Raw genomic sequence first — 27,533 nt, 5'->3', positions numbered from 1 at the left:
TTTCACATCTCAACAGAAGGGTTCCAGGCCAAATTCTATCAGTCCTTTTGGGATCTCCTTTGGGAGGACGTGGCTGAGGTCTATAGAGTGGCGTACAGGGAGGGGTGGTTTGGCAGCAACTCTCTGTCCCATTTGCCATCAGACCCGGCATCAGACGGGTGCCCCCTCGCACCCCTCCTGTACGTCATCTACCTTGAGCCATTATTACAGGCCGTCAGAACCGACCTGGGCATAACTGGCTACCCACTGCCAGGGGCCCGGAGAGGGCAGCTTGGTGTGATGGCGTACATGGACAACATTACCATTGTGCCACCAAGGTACTGAACAACTTCTGTGCAGCCACTGGTTTCCTGGTCAACCGGGGAAAGAGTGAACGGTCTCTGTCTCGATTTTGGAGTGAGCCACTAACCAGTCCCTTCCCTGTACGCAGGAATAACATCAAGCTCTTGGGAGTGACCTTCCAGGCTGACGGGGAGGGCACGCTAAGCTGGAAGAAAGCCATAGGCCATGCCGAGGGTAAACTGCAGAGCTGGAGCGCACAACCCCTCACAATGACGGGTAAGACCCTGGTCCTGAAGGCAATTGTCCTTCCCATCCTACTTTATGTGGGCAGGGTGTTTCCCCCAGACTATGTAAGATCTGGCCAAACGGTTATGCTACCCAGGGGAAACCCAGTGGGAGAAGAAGCAGAAGCTGGCATTCTGTGCTGTAGAGTAGGCTGTGTGCCCGCACCCTCCTATCAAAAATCTGGTCAAACGTATGTCATTCAACACTCACCAATAAACAAAAAGACATAGCATGGATGTCCGCTCACATGCATCTCCCCACCAGGTATATGCATCTCCTTTATGTATATGCGACACCTGGCCCTGACTGAGCGCTGCCCCCATGGATGCACTGACACAGAACATGTAAAACATCTGTTCTGGCAGTGCTCTGTGGACAGGCGGGTCTAGGGAGATCCGAGATCCTCCCTGACTGCTGAAAGCGTCCTCTACGAGCCATCCGGAGAAATAAAAACAGCTAAGCTCCAGAGTCAGAGAAGGATAATTCACATTGTGGAGCAGATCCTGTGGGAGACAAGAAACATCAAGGTCTGCCAAAAACTTTGTGGACCTGATCACTGAAGAGGAGAATCGGAAATCTCCTCCAAGTGTGGTGGACTTTAATAAAAACAGGACACTGGTGAGAAACGGGGAGTGGACCATTGGAAATAACTCTATATATAGTCCACCCCCCTAGGAGGGACACAGGCTCTTTGAGGCCTCAAAAATAGAAACCCAGGCAAGATATTAACTTTAGTTAATTTAATCAATAGCCAATATCCTTATACTTAGTTCATATAATTTGGCCTAATTTTTACTTTGAGCTTGTTTTGAAGTAATGAATCGACAGTTTTAAATGAAGAAAGAAATTTAATGACCAATAAAATACAACTCAACAGAGGGGTTTCAGACATGCTGAGGAGTGGGGGCATTGCAGGGGTCTCGTGCCTTTCCTCAGGGCTGGAACACGCCGGAACACAAGCCCTACACAATGCTGTGTCTGACGCCAAGCTCAGGACTGGCAGGGGGCGCAAATGCTGGGTATGCACACAGAGAGAGCAGAGCAGTGTTCCTCCAGCCCCACCAGACAATACTGTACTTGTTAAATACCCCGTGGTCAAGGGTAGTTTCAGCAGCTCACGCTCGGCATCAAGGCAGAGGGCCGTCGATTGTCAGTTGGATTACAGGCCAAAGGGTCGAGCGAGGCCCGCTACCCATTATAAAAAAAGGAAGGCAAGAATGAACTTTATTGTTCCGGTCCCGTCGCGTGAAACGAGGGGAAGAAGAAAAAGAAGAAGATGCCGTTTGAAGACAAGTGGACATGCGGAGAGAAGTGCTGTGGGGGTTCTGCATTTCGGATGTTAAGTTTGGGCGGTAATAGGCAGCTATTATCTCTGCCCGACTGTGCACTCCGAACGTGACTACAAACGCACAGGCTCCCATTGTCCGGGGAGTGTGACCTGGTTGTTTTGCGTCATCCTCGGGTTAATTTGTTTTCTTAATGAGGGGGATTTTTACCACGTCTCACTGAAATTCCGATTCACAGACCCCATCCCCCCCCCCCCCCCCCCGAGGTTCCCAGCGGGTTACGTTAATGAGGGAGTCTTGCAGTGGCAACAGTAATTAGGAACACAGTAAGGGAATTAAGTGATTAAATTCCATTCAATGAAAAGAGAGCACACATTCCAAAGACTACACTCACAAAGGCAATGACCAAAAAAGCCAGATTTTATTTAACTGTGAAAAAAAACACCATTACAGTATAAAGAAAATGACACTGACTTCCAACACGCAGTATAAAAAAACCACACAATTCCCTACAACAACCTGAAGTATTTGAACCAGATACTGCAGTGGGAGTATTTAAAAAATGCTGCAGGCAATTACAACCTGGTCTTGAGCAAGATTTGGACTGCTGTCTAACTGAATTATAGGCTAACATCTTTTTGTTTACATTTCAGAGAGTGAACCAGGAACTTACTTCAATGTAAACTAAACTATATTTTACAACTGGAAGTATGGGAAGAGAAAGACTAAAAATGCTTATTTGATGCAGCAAACAAAAAAAAGAATGAATCCAGTAGTAGCCAAACCCAAATCTCCAAGTGAGCAGAGTGTCGTAGGGAATGAATGAAGCAGTCAGTTACAAGACTTTAAATAAAGGAGAAAATGTTGTACATTAAAATCATAGCAATTTTCAAAATAGCAGAAAGCTACCTTACCACAAAGACAAGTTTAAAACATGGATTTACAGTTTTATTTAATTGCCAAGAAGTCTGTGGAAACAACAGCTAACGGCATTAGCCTATGAAATGGTTAACACTGCATCTGTAACATGATGTTCAAAGTGAAACGAAATGATTGTGATGAATTAGGTAGTCTGGTTAGTTAGTCAAGCTAGTCTACTTTTCAAGGTTATGGATCATAAGGTAGTTGACATGGGATTTAAGGGTTAGGGTTAGGGTTAGATAGAAGACTGTTAACCCTCAGGCAACTGAGTTGGATCATCTATCCACTCTGTAACTGTATAAAAACCTGTTCAGTTTATTTTTGCCTAAAAACCTATGCTGGTCTCTGAATATAACGATTGAATGCAATTTGCTGGCATGATTATTTATTAAAATACTAACATTGTGATTATCTATGGTGGCTCCATATTCAGTACAATGGCAGACACAGATTTGCTTTCCCCCTCGGAAGGCTCCTCCTACATGCCTATGATGCGTTTCCAACTGGATCTATGACCATTCTTGCTCCTCCCACAGCTGCCCCTGCACCCACCACCAGGAAAGACCAAAGACCTTTTAATTCATAGTTTTGAATTCATTCGGCTATATTTATCCCACATTGATGGGCGTACAGCCACCAAATTCAACAAAGGGGGTTCTTTGGGGCGCCATACAATAATTAGTGGCAAGCAGGACATACTTTTACGAAGATTATGTCCTTTGATATGACGCGCACATGTGTGCTTGCGGGAGCCGGGACCCCAATGAGGCAGTTTTGATGTGAAGACGTTTCCTGCGAGCGCAACATAAATAACTGCCAAAGCCAAACTGCGGCCGAAGGCAGGGTTCAAATTATGCTGCGGTAATGCGGACGCTCTGCACTGGGTCCTCCAACAGCTCTCCGCTCAACACCCTTCAATCGACTCCAAAACACATCTACCTACAGTGTAAAAGACAAAGAGGCACCTCAGATAAGCTTTGAGGACCAGTGGGGTGTAGTCTTTTGAGCAGCGCTGTGATCTGTGTTCTTTCAGATTCATGTATTTTTTTGTATAAATTTGAACATGGGGCTGAGCATTTTCAACTGCCACTCCATTTCGGAATGACCAAGCATCAACAAACACAGCAAACCCCACCGGCCTTTCGGGAGAGTGGAGACATCAGGTTCTCCTCCAAAACCCGTGGTGATCATTTTATTCATTTATGTTTTTGTTTATTTAAAATCTTTCTCCCAATTTCGTAGCCAATTGTACACTATTTATTCCAATTATTCGTGCTAGCTGGGGATATACCGCCTACGACCCCGTCCCTCGGCAGCCCGGAGGGATCTGGTGATCCAGAGAACAAGCCGTATCATCTCACAGCCTGTGACCGTGAATCCAAGGCAACCGGGGTGCTGCTGTATGCGGCGATCCCACTAACCCCTGCTGAGTCCCTCCCTCCGTGCAGTGAGCCAATTATGCTGCTCCATGTGAGCCAGCCAAACTCGGCTTTGGCAGGACCGGGAGTGCAACTGTATCAAACTGATGCCTGCGTCAAGGTCCGTCAGCCGTGTGCCACCGCGGCTCTCAAGCTGCTTCTTTTCATAACGCACACTCCTAACTACACAGCTAAGCTAGAGCAGAATCAGAAGAAGACGTTTCATATGCAGATTCATTTTGAGCCCTGTGAGGCCTCACTCGTGCATCAAAGCATGGCTCCTTAATGGAATGAGAACTCCAGTAGCCCCTAACCCACACCTTTCTAACCACAGCAAAAATACACAATAAGGGACGTAATTGTAGACCAGAGAAATGCGTGTGAGCACTGGGAAGCTGTGTCCTGAGAAGAGAGAGAAAAAAAGAGCGGGGGCGTCAAGAGAAAAGGCACTCCTACAGCCGGTGCCCGGCAGAGAGACCAGCCCGGGAAAGAATGCACTTGACGCAAAGCCACACGGAAGCGGCGGGGCCTGGCGAAGGAGGCCCGGGCGGCAGGCGCCCCAAAAACACCCCACAGGACGGGCCCACAAAGACCGGATTAGCACTCAAACAGCGACACGGCACGCCCCCGGGACCCCCACCTGAAAAGAGAGGCGCCCGAGCGCAGAGGAAAGAAAAGCCGAACGTCAGCACGGTTCTCAAGTTTGCGAGGAGCTGAGAGTGGTTGGACCAAGGCCGAAGCCCCATGCCATGCCGAAAACATATCCCTCTTCAACGGTGGCCAGCAGCTACACACAGGTGGTGGAGACAGAAATCCTGACTGACCCTTCTGAATGAGGAAGTCAGATGTTCCCTGGAGCTGAGAAATTAAAGTCCCTTCTATCACAATAAAAGTATTTAATGGCGCTACCGCCAACTCTTGAAAGGTCGCCACAGGGAATGTTTCTGCTTGGTGGTTACAATGTGTATTGAATAAATTATTTAAGTGAGTGTGATTAAATTACATTTTTCAAGTCCCAGTCAAACATAACATAAAAATAATGCTGCCAAGCCTGATTGATTCTTCTAATAATTTATCTGAGAGGCATCCCATTCACCCTTATAACGATGCAGGTTCATGGCCTTTGCCTTATGGTTGCCAGACTGTGATTAACTCCTTCATATGAATTACTGACTGTGTAGCATGGATATAGGATCTCCTGAATGTCAACCACCTGTCACTGAAACTTGGAGAAGCACTACGACTTTCAAAGCACAAGATATCTGACATAAAAATGCTGCTAGAGGTAGGCTGGCTTGTGCAGGAAAGACCCACCATGGCTAATTAGAACTCCACATCTGAGGTTTATTCTGGGTCCAAATGCAGTCCATGGATTTTTTCCTCATTTTTGCCTCATATTGTAAGACCTCTGCAAGCCGCAAAGACTGTGGAGACAAAGTGATGAATTCATTTAGTAAACAAATCAACAAATGGGTCCAATTCCTTAATCCCAGTCTTTTATCTACTGAATATAAAACCAGCAGTCTTAGCATAGGAGGGACATTAAACAATTAGCCTACATCAATGACACAGGCTGTGGCCTGTGAATGATGAGAGTACAGCAGAAATCCTCCATCAGGAAAGACTAACATCTCTACTGGTTAACAGATGGCCATATTTTCCAGACCTGATGAAAATCTATTTTTACCTCCATTTCAACTCCCAAAACTGTTAAATTATTAACAGACATCCCATAAAGAGAACTGTCATCATAATGCAAGGGACCTTGCATGGAAACCCTCTTAAATATTTAATCAAAGGATAAACAAACCAGCTGTCAGTGCTGTGCCGGAACTGATGGTTTCAAAGGTATTTTTATTTATCACTTTTCTACTTTTGATACTGTTATTTTCCCATCACCCAAGACAAAGTTCAAGATCAATCTGGTTAATGCCCAAGCCGATTGCCTACCTCAGTGGTTCCCAAACCTGTTCCTGGAGATCGACCCTCCAGCCCTTTCAAAGCACACTTCATTGAACTGCTAGAGATCTCAATCAGCCGCCAATTAGTAAAATGAGGGTTGATATGAAGGACAGCAGTTTGCAGCGAGGCATTTGAGCACACAGGTTTGGAAGGGGATCGCCTTACACATTTGCATGCCTTACTCACCATTCTCACACCCTACTATTTAGGTCGCTCTGGAGCACGGTCACCGTTTTCCCCATTACAGACCCCCCCCCCCCATCACTGTTAGGGGCCTGTGTGCAAACACACCTGGTAGTGTCCCATAGCAATCTGCTTTTATTATGAAACTTGCTTGGTGGCCTTATTCGAATGCCTCTCACTTAGCAACTGCAGTTACTATAGATCAGAGGTGCAGAGGAAGGGCCAATCCGCTTCAGGATTTTGCGCCAACTTCTGCTCTTAATTATTTAATTAGCAAAATTATGTTTTGATCAGACATTTGTACATGCACCAGCTGCAGACTTTAAGTGTATCCTAAAGATTTTACAGTGCTCAAGTACAGGAGTGAACCAAATTTCTGAAAAATTAATTAAGGTAATTGGTTGGAACAAAAACCAGCTTGCAGACCGGCCCTCCAGGACCGGAGTTGGGCACCTCGCTCTATATTAAGGAGGAAAGTGAAGGGAAAGAAGCATTCGAGCAAAGTAAGCACCTGCTGTTCAAGGAATTTCATTCAGGCAACTTCACAGACGACCTTATGCAAAACTGTCGACACTGCTTTCAAAGATGGTCCTAACACCTAACCCTTTGTGACCTGCAGCTCATAAAGCAACACAGGAGCAGCCGTGGTCAGAGCGTGGTCAGAGCAGCCGGCATGGTTCCTCCTACACACTCAGTCTGGGTTTCTCTGACCACGTGCCCAACTGCTCCCCTCCACAGTGACTAACTACTGTGCTCAGCTGCTGCCTCCCTCCGAAACGGCTCAGCACCAGTCATAAATATGGTTGGCCACAGAAGTAAGACATCAGCTCAGGTGAATTCACCCCCCACCCCATTCTCCAAATCTCCCACACCCAACCCCTCAGCTGCCAGGGCCATTAAAGGAGTGGAAACGGCCATGCTCTCATCAGCTGCCAACCAGGTCCTGTGAGACCTGATCTCAGATCAGCCGCAGCTGGATCAAATCGGTAAGGCTGTCCAAAGTCAAGTCATGACATGGTTCTCAGTCTTGTGCTGGGACATTCGAGTCAAATTATCAGGCCAGTTAAAAAATATTTTAAAAAGAATGCTGCAATATTCTCTCAGATAACTTGACTCTTGTCCAGTAGCCTCTCCAAAACAGAAAAACAAACAAGCTCCAACATACCTGGTGAAATAAAATCTAATACGACGGTCTAATACCATGGTTACGTACATTTTCATATTCCACATATGAAAATTCCTCTGTACAGAAATTTTCATGAGACTGCAGTCCAGAAGCAAGCTGCAGTCTCTGAATCAGAACGAATCCGATTTGTTTGGTTGCTCGACTTAAGAGGAAAGGAGTCTGCAACAGATTAGGAAACCCCCTGCTTTTCAGGCCAGTGCACGAAATACCGTTAAAAAAAGAAGAAGAGTGACATGGCACCAAGACAGCTCAGTGGCTTTGTGAAAACACACACTGGGCCGTCCGTATTGCACGCATTCTTGTGAAGACCGTCCCTCTGAATTTTATTATTCCTTTTTTTTAGGTGAAGCTGTCCTTATTCAAACAATCGGGAAAAGCCGGAAGGTGTCTGGAAGCTAAACGTCAGCTCTTAAAGGCGACAAAGACCTTGCGAAGAAGATTACTCGAAGGCATAGCACGACGTGGACCTTGCGGCCAACATCTCAGAAATGCACAACAAATAACAATCAGGCACTGGCGTAGTTTAAATGAAAAGGCATATGGGATGTCAGAGGTAGTTTTCCAAGATGTGTTCCAGGGAGGAGGTGAGAAGGGTAGAGCTTAGAGCTGGTGCCAAATGCTTGGTGCTGGGGTCCTCTGTAGGTTAGAGAGCAGGGGCTGTAAATAAGATTAGGTGCAGATAGCTGAAAAGTCAGAGCATGATCAGTCAACATGGAGCATGTGACTTGGCAGGATTAGGTGTGTATGGGTGTATGTGCGGAGGGGGCAGACACTCACGCAGGTCATGTTAATTATACCACTCTGCACAGATTGCCTTCCCCTGCCATTCCCAACCCCAACACAGGATTCCCATCCCTGGGCTTAGCAGGATCACACACAACCTAGATCCAGCAATAATCCATAGAGAGACAGATCAGAAAATTCCATTGAACATCCCTTCCAGTTGACTTTCTACCGTTTAGACGGAGGATTAAAGTTCCATTTCTAAATGTATCGATACGGTTTGCATCTTCGATGATGGACGGTAGCTCACGTCCAGAAATTATTTTAACCAGACCCCGATCAAGAGTCAGTTGCCGTTTTTTCACGATGGTGAAGGGTGTGTATATGACCATGAAAAACATGATAGACACATTCTGTACTATAACCCAATTATAGAAATTGACAAATTAGCCTATAGTGGATCTAGAACAAACTTCAGACGTTCTGTTAGTCTAAACTTAGGCTATGTCAGGCTGAAACCAAGTGTTGCAGCCAGGAATACGAAGTGTGATACAACTGCACCACAGTATGAGAAAAAACTGCAGCTTTGGACTTCTTATATAAATATCAATGAACAAATTAGCAAGGGTATGACAGGTACGTTCTGTCGATTAGTCTAAAGCTAGATATTCATCATTCCTAGTTTTCACACAACGTGGAAGTAGGCACCTTGCAAAATGTATGCCACGAAATATTTGCATATAGGTTACTGGCTATTGGCATCTATTATATAACCTAAACATTTTCTGATTTATGGCTATAAGTCACGAATTGGCGGTTAGCACTGTCCAGCAAGCTACCTAGTTATTTCTATGGGTCAGGCCACAGGGTGACATTGAATGCGAAATTTCCAATTCCATTTTTAAAAATATAGGCAAACTAGCGGCAACCAATCAAATAGCATTAAACTCATGCATCAGCCAGCAAGGGTCACTTTATCTCTGATCCAGTTTAATTTACAGTTACGGGAAGCTAGCCAGGTGTTTAGCCGATGCTACACCCTGTAATTGAAGTAGGCTACTATAACTCTGCAGAGCGCTTGCTGTTATTGGGGAATCTTGGCTTTTCGTCAACTAAAATAAATGTCGACTTTTGAATTTGTTGAGCCCTTTGCTGTTCAGAGACATTGACAACCAAACTACTTTCAAGCGAGTGAGCATTAACAAGCCTAAATTAAACAACATCGTGGAAACACGGCGCTGTCAAGCTCCAAGTCATCGCCTTGGCTACATGCAGGCAGCCTGGGTAGCCAACAGATACAATCCTTCCACCATTACAAAGGGATTAGCAGTAGCTGACTATATCATGTAAACACATTGTTACCACAACAATAAAATGTAAACGTTCACATCTAAAGGTTTATTAAAATGCACCGACCAACTGACAGCCCAACGACCAAAGAAAACTTAACTTGCTGGCCAGCTAGAATGTATCAATTCATCAAACTATAGTGCAAGCGAGTGCCCGATTTAACTTCAGGCGTAAACGCACTAAAAAATACAGCTGGCTAGCTCACTCAATAGTAACATTATGGTATCAAGCAAGATACTTACTTTGGGCTCTTTTGTTGTCAGATAGCTCACTGTGACTCCTTTTCTTAGTTTTCAGTTTAGTTTGGTGGTCGCAACTTTAAATCGATATACCAAACTCGAATGCTGACTGAGTTCGAGGCGAATAATTTCAGTTCCCCCCGTTCCACAATTCCCGTTCGTAACTCAACCGCATCCTTGTTTTCCTAATGCGATCCTTTCAAAGCGAGACGCCCAGTCCGATCCTCATTCAGTGGATTAGCCTGGCGGAAGTAAGACTTCAATCCTTTTCCCGATTGGCCCCAGTATGACCCAGGAGGCGGTACTCATTTATATTCTTGCTTTACCAGAGGACCATACCGTTGTTCAATCACTGACGTCCCCCCGCCCACCTCCCGCCCCTTTTCGTGCAGAAAGCAAAGCTCCGAAATTCAACGGCAGGTGACTCACGATGCCTTGTGTCAATGGGACTATGTCCTTTGAAAAGCCGTAGTAGCAAGATGTGTACAATGAATACTGTGTTATATAAGTAGATATATACAAAATTAATAAGCCTGATACTTTTCAAGAAAATGAAAAACACAAATATCACCAATAAAAACGGTGAAATAAAGTGGTCTGACAAGGTTGCAATGTGTTTGAGATATATTTACTAGCGTTTGCTCTTGATCTGATAACAAATTTTACTCAACCTCAGAATGGAAATATTCGGCTCAGTCAAACACGAAGGTCTTTGGTGGGTGTAATGAGTAATTATGTTGCCTGCCAAAAGGCTTGATGAGGCTGACCTTAAATTAGTAAACCACCGAAAAGTGAGCATTATTATTATTATAATTAGTAGTAGTAGTAGTAGTAGTAGTAGTAGTAGTAGTAGCAGTAGCAGTAGTAGTATTCCAGTAGTATAACAGAATTGATTGGTGCACAAACAAGAAGATATGCTTCAGTGCCGAGAGCAGTCAAGGCACAGACCACTTAAGACAAATATGAAGTAACATAGAATGCTCAGTACTGTAGACATTCCTTTGTGGGCATTCTTGAGAACACCTGCATAATCATATTATGTAGTTTTTGAAGGTTGTTGGAAGGAAGAAGATTGCCTTCGCTTATATTTGTTTTATTATGTTCTTATGTAAATACAGTAATGTGTAAAAGTCTTTGGCACAATTCAGTAAAGCAGAGAGGCTTTAAAAAATAATGAAATCAACAGTTTGACATTTTGAAAAAGTTATTATAAACAGCAGTGAACAGTTAAAAACTAAATCAAGCAGTATTTATTGTGACTGCTTGGCTTTTAAACTGCATAAATTCTGTTAGGTGAGTTGCCCTGCAGTCTTATAAGAAACTTACCACAGTAACTTGCCACAGTTCTTCTTTGGCTGTCTTGCTTGCTTCTTGATATGTTTCTTCATCTAACAAAATGCAAGCATTTCACTGTAACATTTCTTTACAGTCTGCTGACATACTAATGCAGAAAACAGAAAATAAATATAAAAATATGACAAAATTTATATTTTAAAGAATCTAGGATGCGGTTGAGTTACTTACAGTACTGTAAGTAGAGCATGCAGCAAGATCAGCAAAAATATCCCACTATTGTTCCCAAAAATGTTTTTCTGATGATCCACTATGCATTGATAAATTATGTTTATATGCATTATGTAATTTAAGGAAATTGCTAAAGAAAAAATAAGAAAGGGCTGTTCATAAATACATTCAAGGAATTTTATAGGCAATTATTTTGGAGCCATAATGGAAAGTCATAAAGGATTATGATTATTTTTTGATGTTCTGCACTGCTTAGCGTTGTTTTTATTGTTACTATTAATGGTCATGCAAAGAACACATTTCTGTCTCAAATCAACTATATTATATTTCAAATGTCCATTGAGACCTCCCAATGTTTCAATTGGAATATTTGTATCATTTTCAGGTATGAATACTGACTATTGATAATGTGTTAAAAGGATTTCTTAATCAGAGCATCCTACATTATATTGCATACAATACATTTGCCATTTACTGAAGCAGTTCTGGATAAACATTACCCAAGAGTATAAGAGCATTGGCCCATAAAACCTTTTCACAAGCCTATTTTTCAAAACATCATGCAACACCGCATCCCCTTTTGATGTACACTATGTTTAGTGAATTACACTGAAATGAAAGTGAAAAAAAGCTTATTAAAATGGTCCTAAGAAACAGGATTTATCTTGCAATTCAAAGTGATGGTCAGGGTACGTAAAATATTTAGATGGTATACCTCCCCAAATCAATGATGAAGAACGTGAATACGCATCGCCATCTAGTGTTCAATAAGTGGTAGGATTTCCAAACTCAAAATTCTCGTCCTCAAAAACTCAAAAGTTTTCATAAATTGTTCTCTGCATTTCCTGTATTATTTGCATATTTAATGAGTATTGTAAAGAATTGAAATATGCTTACATTACATGGAAAATAGTTATCAAAAAAAACTGGTATATCTTCCCACTCCAACAATGGGTCGCAGTTGGCTCCACATTCATGGCCCCTCACAATTGATCTCTTATTTCAGCCCAGCTAGAATAACTTGGCTGAAATGATACATTTTTATCTATCCCAAGACTATGTGCAGGAAAGGAAGATTTAATAGTGGTTCTGTGGCAGGATGCTGGGTCTCCTCTCCCCAGCACTGGAGAGAAGACGTAAAAAATTGATGAAAATTGCACAATAAAGGCTCTTTAAAAGTCTCTCAAATGTTCTCATATTGCATTCATATACAGTGAGCTTCATAATTCTTGTGACAAAGCCATCTTTGTTTTTAGTACTCCATACTTTTAGATTTAGACAGTGATCAAACAATTCAAAAGTGGATAAACTGCTTTAGCTTTTATGGCACCATAATATTTGGGACATATTAATTTAACGTAAATGAAAATTGTCATGTTTAATACTTTGTTGCATATCCTTTGCATGCAATGACTGCTTGGAGTCTGGGAACCTATTATTACTATACATTACTTGGTGCTGATTATCTTATCTATTGATGCTCTAGCTGGCCTTGACTGCAGCGATCTATGGTTCCTGCTTGTTTAGAGGGCTAGTTTTCAGCATATGAAATACATGTTTAATTAGATTTGGACTTGGCCAGTCAAGAAGCTTTGAAAAACTTATTTGTTGCCTTTTGTTGGGCCTGTGTGTTGGGCCCCCACCACAACATTTCAGTGATAGTGCTTTGGATCTTGGGCAGTTACTTTTGTCCTCCACACTTTGCTGCTGCTATCACTCTATACAAGTAAACATTGGTCTCATCTTCCACAAGACCCTTTTCCAGAACTCTGCAGGCCCTTAAAGGTGCTTCTTTGCAAGCCTGACCATCTTGCTGTCCTGCCTTTACAGCTAACTAGTGGTTTACATGATTGCATCTCCAAGTGTAGACTCTGTACTTCTGTTCATGAAGTCTTCATGAAATCTGTCAATTGCAATATGCTCAGCAGGGTTTTAAAACTGTAGACCACAGAAATGCATTACAACTTGAACAGCTGTGAAATATATATTTATTATTTTATTTCTTTCATTATTTATTTATTAAAACCCATAAGTTCAATTTAAACCCTCTTCCTGGGTTTGTACACAAAAACGCTATACAAATCTAAGTAACACATAATTACATAAAGATACAATATAAATATAAAACTAAAATAGACTCCTAAAGCAATATGTTTATTCACCATTACATTCAATGTAATGTCAATTAAACAGTTTTTTTTAGTAAACATATTATCTTGTTGGTTTAATGATGTACTGTAACTGGGATTTATTTAATTATGTAATTCATGTTCATCACAGAGTAACATGCTGATACCAAAACAATTATTTCTGCTAAATGTTCATGACTTGTGAAGTCTCGTATGAAAATAAATGAAATGATTATATTTAAAGCAGCAATCCACAAAAGACTTGCTGAGAAGCGACTGATAAACATCAATGCATGATTCTCAATCTTAACATTCACATAACTATTCAAACTTCAATTGAATCTACACCTAATGGCAGTTATTTTCTGGAAATTATTGACAAAGAGATTTCTATGTTGTGTCCTCTTGACCTCTGACCAAAACACGCTGTTGCCTAAAGTGCTGACCACCAGTTTCCTTTGTGATTCACAATGAGGCATTCTCCTCATTTAGGTTGTGCTGATCCATCTTTAAACATTAAAATTAAAGTTCTTCATAGCCATGCACAGTCACAGTGTCACTGCCCAAATCGTCTTGTTGCAAGCCAAAATATAAGGAAAAGCAACACAACTGCACAAGTGTCAAAATAATATTCCGCTTTTTATTGTCCTGCCTTTGTTCTCATCATTCCACTGCACTGGTGGGGGTGTCAGGTTTACCTTATTGATTTACCGTGTAGATTTCTTGATTACCATGTGTGATGTGCCTCCAGCCTTTCACCAGAATACCATTTGCAGTAGTTTATTCTGGTGGACAAATCTGAGGAGAAACACACTCACAATTTCTTTGTACTAAATGTGCTGACATACTGCAATCCCAAAAAACAAGACCAGCACAAGTCCACTCAGTTGATCTGCTGAATATGGGGGTTGGAGGGGGGGGGGGCAATGGGGGTGTCCAAGGGGGACAAGTGAATCCCGTGATTGCCAGTCTGGGTCCACCAGTGGATGTCTGACTGACTGAGCTCTCAATGGTCACTTTTATATGATGTATTGCTGACCAAAGTGTTCAGTTTGTGTTGCGTAGGCTACGCTGGAAAAATCCTTGACAACATTGATGCAATACCAACAATTGTCCACCAGATGTCTTGACTGACCATTTTATTGCAATACTTGCAGTAGCCTACAAGGGGTGTAAGAAAAACTTATTTCACACAGATTATTTCTGAAGAATTACAAAATCACCTTCATTCAGGGCTTGCAGTTATTATATACATTCATAATACTCTTAAAGCAATGGCAATTATTCTGCCAGCACTGTTCCCTTTTGAATTGATTTTAAGGTAATTTTACATGTATACAAAGCCCTAAATAATTTAGCACTGGCATCCATCTCTGAACACCTTCCATTGTATAAATCAGCCCGCACCGTCAGATCCTCCAGTCCTGGAGGGCTGGTGTGTATGCATGTCTTTGTTGCCACAAGTTACCCTGTCTCAATAAGCTAATTATTCATATGCACCATCACCGATAAATTAGACCACAATAAAAGGCTGTAATACAGGCATACAAGACAAGAACATTTATCAGCTGGTGTTTATGTCATAGAATGTCACTTGAAATTATAGATAATGTAAATGTTTGGATTCATTATGAGCAGATGTTGGTCTGAAATCCAGAAACACATGTGACCCATCCCTGATCTTGTGTAAGTCTGAATTTAAAGGTAAAACAAGAAGCAAGAAACAAGTTATGAAGGCTCTTTTAGTTACTGTATGTTGCTGTTTAAGTTATGGAATACTCTACCCAACAAAAAGTGGATGCAATAAGCATTTTTTTTAAAAGAATTTATACAGTGCAACCTACATTGCATACATTGGTTACATACTATCAATACAGTTGCTTATTTGCTGAAGTGTATGTTAAATATCTTGCTCAAGGGTGCAACAGCAGTGGGCTACCTGGAAATTAAACAGACAACCTTTGAGTGAAAACTCCCTAACCATTATGCCACACTGGCTGTTTAAGTTTAATCAAAAGCATAAAACACTTTTTTACATTGGCTTTCAGTGACAAAACTATTATTATTATTATTATTATTATTATTATTGATAAGAAATGTGCATCTTGGTATATCAACAAAAACATATATATATATCTACTCTCACAAATTGATTGTTAAAATATTATACAATATTATTAGATAAAGGTAAAATATTACCGTGTTTGTCGTATGTGGAAAACGCAAACCTTACCATAATGGACAGGTTATCGTCACATCCCGGCGAAACATCCGTCCTTTCGGGGACCGGATGAAGCCAGGCGACTCCAGTCAATTCGCTGCCTAAGTGTCCCGGATGTAGTTGTGGGCGGGGGAAGTGGGGCGGCTGTGGGGCTGAGCTTCACTCTTGTGTAGACAGAGCTTCAGTTTAGTGTGTGCGAGTGGGAGATGGACCGAGGGCGCTCTTCCGATTAGCCGAGCCTCTGAGCTAGCTACTCACATACCAAGAACTATTGAAATAATAGATGAGATCGGGGCGCTCAAAACAAAAAAGCAAAACAAATAAGTAGCCCATCTTTCACCTCCACTCCACACACACTAACACGGCATTGATGGTAATGTATGCAAGGAAACAACCGAGACTCAGTGATGGGTAAACAGCTCAATGTTTTATATTCAGATTTTTTCCTCTTTCCCTTCTCCGCTTTGACAATCCGCCATTTTTACTGAAACCAAAATAAGTTACTTAAGGAAGCTGTTTTGACTTGCAATTTACCGTGTTATTTTAGCATGTCGATTTGTTTTTCGGTTTGCTAACCATTTATTTTTCTCTTATAGGTGCAACGACCGAAGGGATTCTCAGCCCTATCAGGTATAAAAACAGAAATATTATTAAAGAGGGGGTTGCTACTCTAGAGCAGGCTTTTAGAGCACCTACAGGCCTCAGTGCGGAAAAATAAAACGAAAAGTAGCTCTTTTCGTTTCAATACGCGGAAAAATGAATTCTGCATAAAAGCTAAATGTTGTGTTATGTTTGATAGATGGAATAATTTGTTTTTACCGTCGAAGTTAACGTTAGTTTTTTTTTTAATCTTGGTAGCTAGTAACCTAGCTAACGTTAGCAATATAGCTAACTAACGTTAAGGCCTGATTGTGTGACATCTCCCGTGTAGCAAACTAGCCAAACTACTGTAAAATGAATCGAATCGACATAGCTCCTTTTGCGAATGCATTTAATAGCTAGATAATTAATTCATTTTTGTTTTTCAAAAGTTTTATGAGAACATTAAGGGACAAGAGTAGAGTTAGCTAACAACATCCGAATTACGTTGTTATTCAATAACTAAATATCCGACCTTAAAATTGACATGCGTATCTCCAATATACTTAGAATTATATTGTTTAAATGTAAGTTTGATAATTTCAAACGGATAGGTAGCTAGCTTCAGTGCTAACATTTTACATAGATATATGGCTAGCTTGCAGGTGACGTAGGATACAACGCGACTCGTACGTGGTCGCTTCAGACAGCTCTGTTTTATGTTAGGACGTTTTCTGTTTTTGTCGGCTGACTCTTAAGCAACGACAGTTTATTCGAATGCCACTAAGTACATTGGTCAATTGATTGAGTTATCGGTCAAAGTTATTGGAAGACTTAATTAACTGTTCCTTCCTCATCCTATGCGTTATCGTTTGGATGCTTTGAGTTGTTCAATTTTCGTTGCAGACTCTTAAATATCCCTCAAAGAGTCACCCCGGCACTGACCACCGACATGAGAAGATGCGAGAGTCCTCAGATCCCTCTCCACCTTGCAAAATGCTTCGGCGGTCAGATAGCCCCGACAACAAACACGGTGACAGCACAGGACACGGCAGGGCGAAAGCAGTTCACACGCATCGCGGCAGAGAAAGAGATGGAGGTAAGTGAGGTCGCCATTGGAAATTGTGCACAGAACTGTCCGATTTATTTGAACCTACCATTCCTCTTATTTGGATCTATGACATGCATACCATATATAAATATCCACAGCGCTCTGCAAAACATGGTTACATTGTTGCTTGTGTCCCTCGGCTTAAATGTTGCAAAGCATAAAGCTACCGTTTCATCGAAAGGTCTATTTAGATATTGTACAGAATTGAAATCACGCCTAAAATGATATCCATTTGATTCCTTTAAGTACATACCACAATTTTTGGTCCAAGTTCATTTTCCTGTACACAAACCACAAGCACCTTTTTATTTTTTTGGGAAGGCAGCAGCTGATTTGGGCTCTATGCTAACGTTTCTTCATACACTCAGAGAAGAAGCAGCTTCAAATTCTTCTCTAGAGTATCGTCTACAAGAGTTGCTTCAAAATTGCCTTTTGGTCTCCTCTTCGGGATGCGCAGGAGTGTGCACTGTTTCAGTTTCCCTGTCTTTTCTCAGCTTATTGACTTTCCAGTCTAAGCCTGGTTAGCAGGCACGCAAGCGCTTTGAGCCTGAAAGGTGCGCTCTCGGGCATGGACTGGAAAGGGAGGGTAAAAAAGCAGAAGACTGATCTAATGTCTTCCTTCCCCCTGCTCCAAGAAATGGATGAAAAGGGATAACTGCACTTTGTTGTTTCGCTGAATCATTGACAGGTCTCCCTACAGTTAACAACACGGTGAGCACCTGTGGATGCACTACAGAAGTTTTACCAGGGTTGGCTAACCACAGGCACCACCTCACGATCTTGATACTGCATTTATTTAGAAGGAAAAGCTGCAGGCTGCAAGCACTTCTCCAGATAGTGTCATTTACTTGAAAGTACAGTTATTTAACGTAATTTCAAGCTTGCACAGTGGTTAATGTAATCTCTTCATGCAACTCTTGGATGACGTACAAATAGCAGTATGACAGTATGATGACTGTAATTGTACTCATTTATTCAATAACAATGATACGTTTTTTAGATTTTCCATTTTTGAAGCCTTTTTCTGCAAGCTAGCTAGCTTGATAGTGACAAACTGTTCTTAGGCTTGGCTGCTCTGCTCCTCACATGCAGACTCCATAACACTGACTGGGAGTCAAGGTTTCTGTTAGAAGCAAGATTAATTTTAAAAGTTATTTTATATAAAGTAAATCTAAGTAGGGGTCAGTTCATTATTCATACATGTAAGGGGGAAAAGCAGAGCGCGTTAGAGATGGAGTTGGGATCACAACACAACTGGACGGGTCATGGCTAGAAATCAACACCTGCACCACGTGGGGTTTGTGCATATGCGCCACAGGTCTCGCCTCCCCGGGTGCGAGTGAAATTATCTGCCCTACACTTAGATGCTGGCTGCCTTGCAATGATAACCACATCAGATGGATTTATTTAACAGTCATTTAATGAATTGTAGCCTACATTGATTTTGGATTCTCTCTGAAGTGCGGCCATGCTTCAGTGGGGAGCAGTGAGCAGTTCCCTTGCTTCTGTAAGCCTTGTGAAGGTTGAACACTGCCAAACATTTTTCTGCTTTGCCACCAGCTGAGATATATATATTCTCATGTGAGGGGTCAGACATTCATGAGCCCTTTTTACATTTATATGGCCACTTTAATAGGTAGTGAGCTGCCCAGACTTCCTGACCCAAACCTGTACATGGTTGTCACAGAAAAGTAAAGGTGTGCGCAGGCACACCCATTGACCCTGCCAGTTTCTGTCAGCAACCCAGGTGTCACACATGTTCTTGTAATCTGTTGCCCACTTTCCCCAATTGTATGCATTTTTACACATGGAACGTGAAGGTAAATTTAAGATGGTGGAACTCAAGTTCACTGCAAACTCGAAGTGACCCTAATGCATAGGATGTTTATAGTCCCCGGCCGATGTCTTTTAGACTTGATTAGTGTCCTTAATAAGCTCATGCCACATTTTTTAAAGAGGCCGCAATTGTCAGTTGTAACTAAGTTTGTTCTGGGAGGCAGGAGGTTGTAAAAAGGTCAGAAGTTTATATTAAATTCTGTCCTGGCATCCAGTATGCAGTCTTAATATGTGTGAAATTACAAAGGGATGCGTTTCGAATCATCTTAATAGGTACATTGTGTGTATGAATCTACTCATTCCTGTCTAGTGCTTCTGCTGATTAAAACATTTATTAAACATTGGCCATATTTTATTTTGACTGGATTTTCATGAAATAGCTGAAATGATCAAAGTTAAATGAAAGATGAGCAGTTATTGTAATTCCAATTTCTCTTTGTGTAAATGTCAATTTAATCCTGTTTTTAAACTTATAAAATCTAAAAATCGTTAGCTTACAAAGAAACTGAAATAAACCTTTCTTTGGAACATATTGCAGCTGCCTGCTGCTGTGTTGGCATTCAACATGAATTTTCCAGATAAAAGATTTCATGGACATAAAAAGTCTTAGATTGGCACTCATGTTTTGCATACAATATCTGCTTGGATTGATGTTAATAATGATTTTAAAGTTCATATTTGTAGGACTGCTGGTAGGTCAGTTGGCTGATAGACAGAAATTTCTGTGCACTTGTTTCAGTTTATTACTTTCCAGTTCAACTTTAAAAGGTGTAGTATTTTCATAATGCAGTCGTAGTCTGCATAGTGAAACAGACTGGTTTGTTTTACCCAGCATATTGTCTGTATCTTGAGCAGTGTGAGGATGGAGCATGAGGAAGGCCTGCAGGTGTTTCTTAAATCAGTTAGAGCAAATTCTGATATTGTGATTCTCTAGAACCAATGGTCTCTAGAACAAATGGGAAACGTGCGCATCCTGAAAATAGGTCTGGCTGAATTGGATTTGGCGCCATTAAGTTGGTTCTTCATCACATCCTGTTTCAAAGTTTTGTGACCGGTGTCTACAGATTCTGATTTCAAGGTCAGTCGTTCACCTTTTACAATGTCAATGGGGAATAACCATTGGCCCTTTCACAAGTGAATTCCACCACATAATTGAGTTGGACGGTTTTCACTAAGACATTGCATATATACGGTAAATTAACAGCAGAAGAATGAATTCTTTTTCAGTCTCCCTGTGACTTTGAATGGCATGCGTATTGAAATTACTATTCGGTAATGTGGCTCCATTGAATGGAATGGAAATCCGCCATCATATTCAATTCCTCCTCTGATGGATGTTGTGATTCTGGAACAATTTGTAGCATTGTATTTTCAAATTGCCTCCATAAAGATGAATTGGGGTTTCTTGGAGATAATAATGTTCTGCCTTCTGACAACTAGCACTGTGCCTTTTAGCAGTCTGTCCGACCACCCCAAAGAATGGCTTTAAATGTTATAACCCCAATAGGTAATTTGATCAACCTAGGTTTATAATTTGGTAGTCTTGTTTAAGATCAGTCGGAGCGATTATTTTGAAGTCACTATTGCTTTACATTCATTGGGGCAGCTTGTTCAACAGGTAACATATATAATCGCTGTTTTAAATCGACCGGCAGCACTACCGTGTAGCGGCCATTCGTCACTGACGCAGGCCGTATAAGACGTCCATCTGAACGGTGCGCAGGGAGCGCCCTGGAGCGGCACTGTCATTAGAATATGTTGAACACGAGGGAAAGAGATGTCGGGTGCGATAAACTATGCCCCGAGGGCCTGAGATGTACGCTCGAAAAACCTAGCGTAGCCGTCCGTGAATAAATCTACACAGGGCAGAAACGTGACTCCCTTCCGCTGATAATAGGGCGAGCGTGTTTGCATCCCGTAGCAGGCTGTGTTCTATAGGGTAGTCGTTGTCGCTCTGCTTATTGCTTACGGTGGCGATGGGACTCTGGGCTGTGCATCAGATGGCGATCAGCAGGTGTTTTTAATTTCTCAGCCATGGGGACGGGGCCTGCCTCTCACACGTCAACAGTGAAACATTTCCTCTCCCCTGGCTGTCGGCACTGTCGAATAGAAGCTTGAGACCGGAATGCCCTTCGGTCTTCTACTGCACTTTCATTTCTGTCACATATTTTGTGAAATGTTGAGTATCCGATTTAAGAGAAGATGGCAGTGGTAGTAAATTGGTTCTCTGGTGTGAATTCAGCCCGAGGCTGTGCTCCCACTCACGCCCCCATTTTACCTGGTTGTTGCGTAGACCCACCTGCCGAGAGACTCCTGCCGCTTCCTTAGGCCCCAGTCTGCTGCTGTTACCATAGGTACCAGGATCTGGTGGCATCGGGGTACGGTTGCTGCCTAGGCAGCTGGTGCTTGTCTGGCTTTTGCCCCAGGGACTTCTGGGGGCCTGGGGTTGGTGTGCTCCCCCTCGTTGCCAGGTGTGCAGTCTTGTCTGGGTTTGTTCTCTTCTACCCCCCGTTTGATTTCCTTATGTTTGGCTTTGCATATGTGCACGGCTTTAAACTCAGTTACTGGGTACAGGAGTGGAATATGGTAATGTGATGTAAGTTGGCTTGTTGCCAGTTAACTGATCCCCAGAAAATTGTCTATCAAATTCAGTTTATGCAGTTTGTAAAATTCATAAGGTGAGATGACTTTTGGACTTGCTAATTGCCTGATACTCAAACTCAAATCGAAAGTGCAGCATTGCTGAGTTAATTTGGGTGAAGCCCTTCCTGTAAGAGAGAAAATTGCTGTATTCTTTGTAATATCTGCCTTGCTTTTAGTGTCAGGTGAGTGTAGGAGCGTAGCCGTGATGCTGCTGTGCACGGCTCATATGTTCGATATGTCTTGAGGACTGCTTGTTAAAAGCAGCAGCGACTGCATTGCTGGTTTTGGAGGAGCACACATTCCTGTCTGCGGTCGCGGTTGCAGCAAGGAAGCTGGCGAATATGAGGCTCCCGTTAATTCCAAATCTGCCGTTTGAATCATTCTTTCGAACACAGGTTAACGAGTCCCACTGTATGCTCGTCTGACTCTTCTCAGTGTGGGTTTGGATGGTATCTCCGACAAGGAATGGCCCTTTATTTGTGCTCCGCTGTAAAACCTTTCCTTCAGAAAAGTTGAGCCAGGCTTCCCACAATCCTTAGAAAATCCTTAAAGCATAAAGTTTCATCCTAAAACTGCATGGACAGTGGTCAAATTTAATTTTCCTTCGTAAAGTTGCGTTAAATCTACCAAATATTTAGCTGAAGCTTATTTTTTTCCTTTTATGGTGAGCAAAATATTTAGTCTTAACTTAATAGCCTGATATCATCCAGGCAACTATCAAGTCCAACAATGTGAGTAGGCTTATTACTAATAAATTGGCCTGCTCTTTGAGGATTTTAGAGTGCAACCAACCCATTGCTACCCGATAATTATTGGCTAGGGTACGTAAATGAAATGCTTTTGTACACTTCAAAGTTTGTGAACTTAATGATTATAATCATAAAAATAAATGTTTATCATGAGTCTGTGGTAGTCCTCTGATCTACCAATTGGCCAGATCTTATTCAGAGTCACAAGGGTCATTCTACCAGTCACTGGCAAGTATGGCTGTACTGCAAGTTTAAGAAGTACACATTTTTTGGTGAATATAAATGCCTGCTGGCTATAGTATTCTAAATGCCCATCGTATATCTTACAAACTATCGCAGAGATCATCAAATCTGGGCCTCGACTCCAAATCGGGCCCTGGTTTTATTTTTGCCACTTTCTATTAACTGAACCATTAATGCTATTGCCTTCACACCCGACTCCCAGATAAAGGGTGGGTGAAAAACCAGTAGTTCTCGGCCTGTGATTTCATGATTCCTGAGCTATGACTTTCCTATAAGTCCGGGATAGTGGTTCCTTTAAAATATTAAGTGATGAGTTATTTCTTTAATATGGTTTCTTTTGCCTTAATGCTATGATAGTCTTGCAGGCTCTGCCAAGAGAGATGATCATGCTTCAGGCATGGACTGCTGCTGGCATGCCTGAGCTAAAGTTAGTTAAGATGGGAATTTCAGAAATCTAGCTCTGCTCCTGTGAAAATGCTAATCAGTTTGGATTTTCCATGAGGGCCATTCTACGCCAACTCCAGGAGGTTGCTTGCCTTTTCCTCTTACTGTCCGTTGGTAGACAATTTTGAGATGTAGAATTCCTGAAAACATGAGCTTCATACTCAATCTTTGTAAATTTGCATGTTGACATAATTTTGCATGTAGAATTTCTCACCTCATGCATCTTCTTTTGCTTTGGAGAGATTTGGTCTTAAAAAGGATTTTTTTCCACCAGTGACCAGTTTTTGAGAGTCATATCTCCAAAAGTAAACATACTTTTAATGTAATTCGCGGCCTGTCAGCTGTACCATAATTCAAGCTCAATGGATGAAAATTGCTTCTAATTGCCGCCGCCAATGGCATTTAAACATCAGCACGTTTACAGAGAAGGGGGAGGGATAAACAGTGTTGTGATTTGAAGGTGTTGCTGCTTTTCCTCCTTTCACCGTTAGAAGTCTGAAATGAGCTACTGTACCTTTAAATGGCTCTACTGGGAAAACAAAATTAAGTATGAAGCTCATGTTTTTGGGAATTGTATATCATAATTGCCTACCTACACCCAGAAATACAAATCCAAGCGGTGCTGTGGTGCAACCTTCTGCAGTTGGCACTGAATGGCCCCATATTGAATGAACTGAAGGTCCCCAGAAATAAATGACCTGTTGACTGTTGGGGTCTTGGGCATCGGCCTGATAAGGCCGCCACTGCTGTAAAATCTGTAGTTTCACTGTGAAGTTGCGGAAGATGCATCATGGTTAAGATGCAGATGCCCACTTTGAGTTTCTCGCACTTTCATCTAAAAGTACCAGCTGTATATATACATAGACATGCAGCCGTACTAACCCCAACCTCCTGTAATTAAGAGTGCAGTGAACGTAGGATAAAACATCCCGCAATTCATTGTCCAGAATTTTTTGTTATTCATGCCAATTTCTTCACATTTTTGATTTAGTTTGGTTTGTGAAATATACTAAATCGAAATCTACTAAATAAAACTAAACTAAGACTGCTTCTGCTGAGTGGTGTATGCAGAAAAATGGCTTGTTGCTTCTGTTTGTCTGTGTGCAAAAGTGCATTGAACTCCATAAGAGAGAGGAACAAGCAATCAAATTTTACACTCGACTAATTACACTACACAACTCTAAACAAGCACCACCATCATGGTTGTTTTGGTCTCAACCCAGGTGTAATGGGACCGCTGTGGATGGTAGAACTAATGGTGCTGGTGGTGAGTTTCATAACTAGTAGATCATTGTTCGCCTGGTGTTGATTGGTCAGAATTAAGATGATTACCTTCTGATGTACCACTCCATAGTTCTCATCTTTACCTGGAAAACCTTAACACTTCTGAATATGCTTAAACTGCTTGTATTACCCTTTACCTTGAGACAATCCTAGTTGTTGTATGAATTGGAGAACTTTGAACTTATCATTTCTCACCCAGTTTTGCTGTACCATCTACAGTATGTGAACCCTTTGGAGTTACCTGGTTTTCTGAATTAATTGGTCATAAAATGTGATCTGATCATCTAAGTCTCAAGTATAGACAAACGCAATGTGCTTAAGCTAATAAAACAATTATATTTAATGTAAATTGAACACGCCCATTAAACATTCACAGTGGATAAACACTTGGATTTAATAACTAGTCAAACCACCTTTGGCTGCAATAACAGCTTCCAGTAGCTGCTGATCAGATGTTCAGGAGGAATTTTGGACCATTCTTCCATACAGAACTGCTTCAGCTCAGCCATATTCTTAGTCTGGTGTGAACGGCTCTCTTGAGGTCATTCCACAGCATGTCTATTGGGTTAAGGTCTGGGCTCTGACTGGGCCACTCAGTCAGATTTTCTGTTTTTGAAGCCATTCTGAAGTGGCTTTACTTTAATTTCTACTGAGCTACTGATCCTTTTGGGTACTTAATAAACTTTAGGAATACTTTTCCCCCTCTGATGGCAAGCTGTCCAGGCCCCGAGGCAGTAAAGCTGCCATAAATCATGATGCTCCCTCCACCGTAATTCACTTTTGGGGTGATGTTTTCATGTTGGTATGTGGTGCCCTTTTTACACCGTATGTAGCGCTGCATGTTCTTCCTTTAACAGTTCGACCTTAGTTTCATCAGTTCATAAAACATTTTCCCCAGTAGCGTTCTGGAGTGTCAGGGTGCTGTCTGGCAATCTTCAGACACGCAGCGATTTTTGGAGAGCAGCGGCTTCTTCTGTGGCGTCCTGCCATAGACACCATGCCTGTTCAATATTTAGTGTATGGTAGACTCCTGAACTGAGATGTTAACTAGTTCCAATGATTCCTTCAAGCCTTTAGCGGTTACTAGGGTTCTTTTTTTTTTTTTTTTACCTTGAGCATTCTGTGGTATGCTTTTTGGAGTCATCTTGGCTGGGCACCCACTCTAGGGAGTGTAGCCACAGTACTAAATCGTCTCTGTTTATTGGCAATTTGGCTAACTGTGGACTAGTGAATATCTAAACTCATTGAGAATTCTTTAACCCTTTTCAGCTTTATGAAAATCAACAATTATTGATTTTGGGTCTTCTGCCTCGTAAGATATTCTGAGATTTTGTGAGGCATGGTTCACATCAGCAGATACTTCTTGTAAATAGCAAGCTGAAAATGTTTTTTAGTCAAATCAGAGTAGCCTGAACCCACACAAACTTATTTCATTGCCAACTTGACTCCCAATTAGCTTTTGTAGCACATACTTTTTCCAACCTGCACTGAATGTTTGAATCATGTATTCAATAGGGAGAAAAACAATTCAATAATCTTAGTTATTGTTTATTGTTTTATTGCATTAAAACTGATTGTGTTTGTTCGTTATTGTAACTTAGTTTTAAGGCAAATATATAGGTAAATGCAGGTAATACTTTGTTGCCATTTAGTAGCCTGATATCTCCTGTTTGGCTTTATTGTGCATTACTAAGATTTCATGTTCTGATTAAGGTGAGCTGCTAAGATCCTTGTTGAAATGCAGAGAACTGAATATGGATTTGCATTCCTTTTTTGTACAAGATTTGTGCTAACTGCATGTTTTTTCCCCTTTTGGCAGGGACCAGTTATTCTCCACAAGAAAATTCACACAATCACAGCACTCTCCATAGCTCAAATTCACATTCTAATCCAAGCAAAGCATCAGATGCAGTAAGTATTTTTTATTTTTTTTGGGCTGTTACTGTTTACAGTCTATGTGCATTAGCATGTGGGTGAGAGTTGCGGAGCAACTGAAGATGTCTCAAACCAAATACAACAGAGTTATGACCTGTTAGATCAGCCAAACAAGGTATGGACCTGAAATTAACTTCCACAATGGTCAACATCCTGATTAAAAGTAATCAGATTCTCTTTTGTTGTCATCTGTGATGTAATGGCATGAACGTTAAATAGGAATGAGTCATGCTTTCCATTTATTTAAGGGAAAAAAAAGTGAGAACTGTAAGTGCACAGTTCTCTCTGTCTGAAATCAACATGTGCTGTCTGAGTGTTGTCTGAAATCAACATGTTTTTGAGCAGAGCAAGTTACGGAGGGAGTGGCATTACCTGTATGAAGAATAATGGGTGCTTTAATGCATTTTGACTTACGGGCTCATTGACTAACAGCTTTAACTGTGCTAGATAGAGTTGAGCTGGGAAGTAGGAAGCTGCTTGCTTATCAGCTAAGTGCTATTCCCCATATACGTATTCCCTCTCAAATGTCTTTCATGACCTGGCAAGAATCATCCATGACTCAGTCCACCCTGCAAGTCCTTCTGGTGCTTTTCTTGTTCCTTAGCTGTGCATGTCTGCAGCTGTCATGAAGATTTTCATCTTTGTAATGTTTTTTTTTTTCAAATTCATTACTAATAATATTGTTTTGCTAATTTGTCCACAATGGACTAGTTGTCATTCTGCGCGCATACACTAATTACATCACACCCGCTCTTCATTATTTGAGCGTCACAGTGACTTGAGAGCCGATGCCACAAAGCGACTATGTGGAAGGTAAAATGGGGCATGTCTTAGTACTACTTGGTAGGTAGCTGCCATAATCCAAGAGAACCAATAATTTAGGTTTAAACTTAAATTGTTGCAGGGATGTTAAATCGTAGCAACCAAAATCTTGTGGGGCCTTAAATTGGTTCTGATTCAGGGCTCAACAAGTATTGCCTGATTCTCCGGGGCGGGTAAA

General features: G+C 41.6%; 2 protein-coding genes across 3 annotated transcripts in view; one reads left to right on the top strand and one right to left on the bottom strand.

Annotated features, from left to right (window-relative positions):
* mpp7a (MAGUK p55 scaffold protein 7a) overlaps nt 1-10,077 on the bottom strand; it is a 131,371-nt gene extending 121,294 nt beyond the window's left edge. For both annotated transcript variants that reach the window (XM_061238293.1, XM_061238294.1), the window contains exon 1: nt 9,839-10,077. The gene's annotated coding sequence lies outside the window, so the exon portion shown is untranslated. The remainder of the gene's footprint in view (nt 1-9,838) is intronic.
* A 5,786-nt stretch (nt 10,078-15,863) lies between these two features.
* Nucleotides 15,864-27,533, top strand: part of waca (WW domain containing adaptor with coiled-coil a) — a 37,841-nt gene continuing 26,171 nt past the window's right edge. The window contains exons 1-4 of the mRNA XM_061238622.1: nt 15,864-16,120; nt 16,306-16,339; nt 17,195-17,387; nt 26,418-26,509. Of these exons, the coding sequence (XP_061094606.1) occupies nt 16,080-16,120; nt 16,306-16,339; nt 17,195-17,387; nt 26,418-26,509 (360 nt within the window). The 5' untranslated portion in view covers nt 15,864-16,079. The remainder of the gene's footprint in view (nt 16,121-16,305; nt 16,340-17,194; nt 17,388-26,417; nt 26,510-27,533) is intronic.

The sequence above is a fragment of the Conger conger genome, chromosome 4 (assembly GCF_963514075.1).
Source record: "Conger conger chromosome 4, fConCon1.1, whole genome shotgun sequence".
Lineage (NCBI taxonomy): Eukaryota > Metazoa > Chordata > Actinopteri > Anguilliformes > Congridae > Conger > Conger conger.
This window is presented reverse-complemented; position numbering and strand designations above follow the sequence as displayed.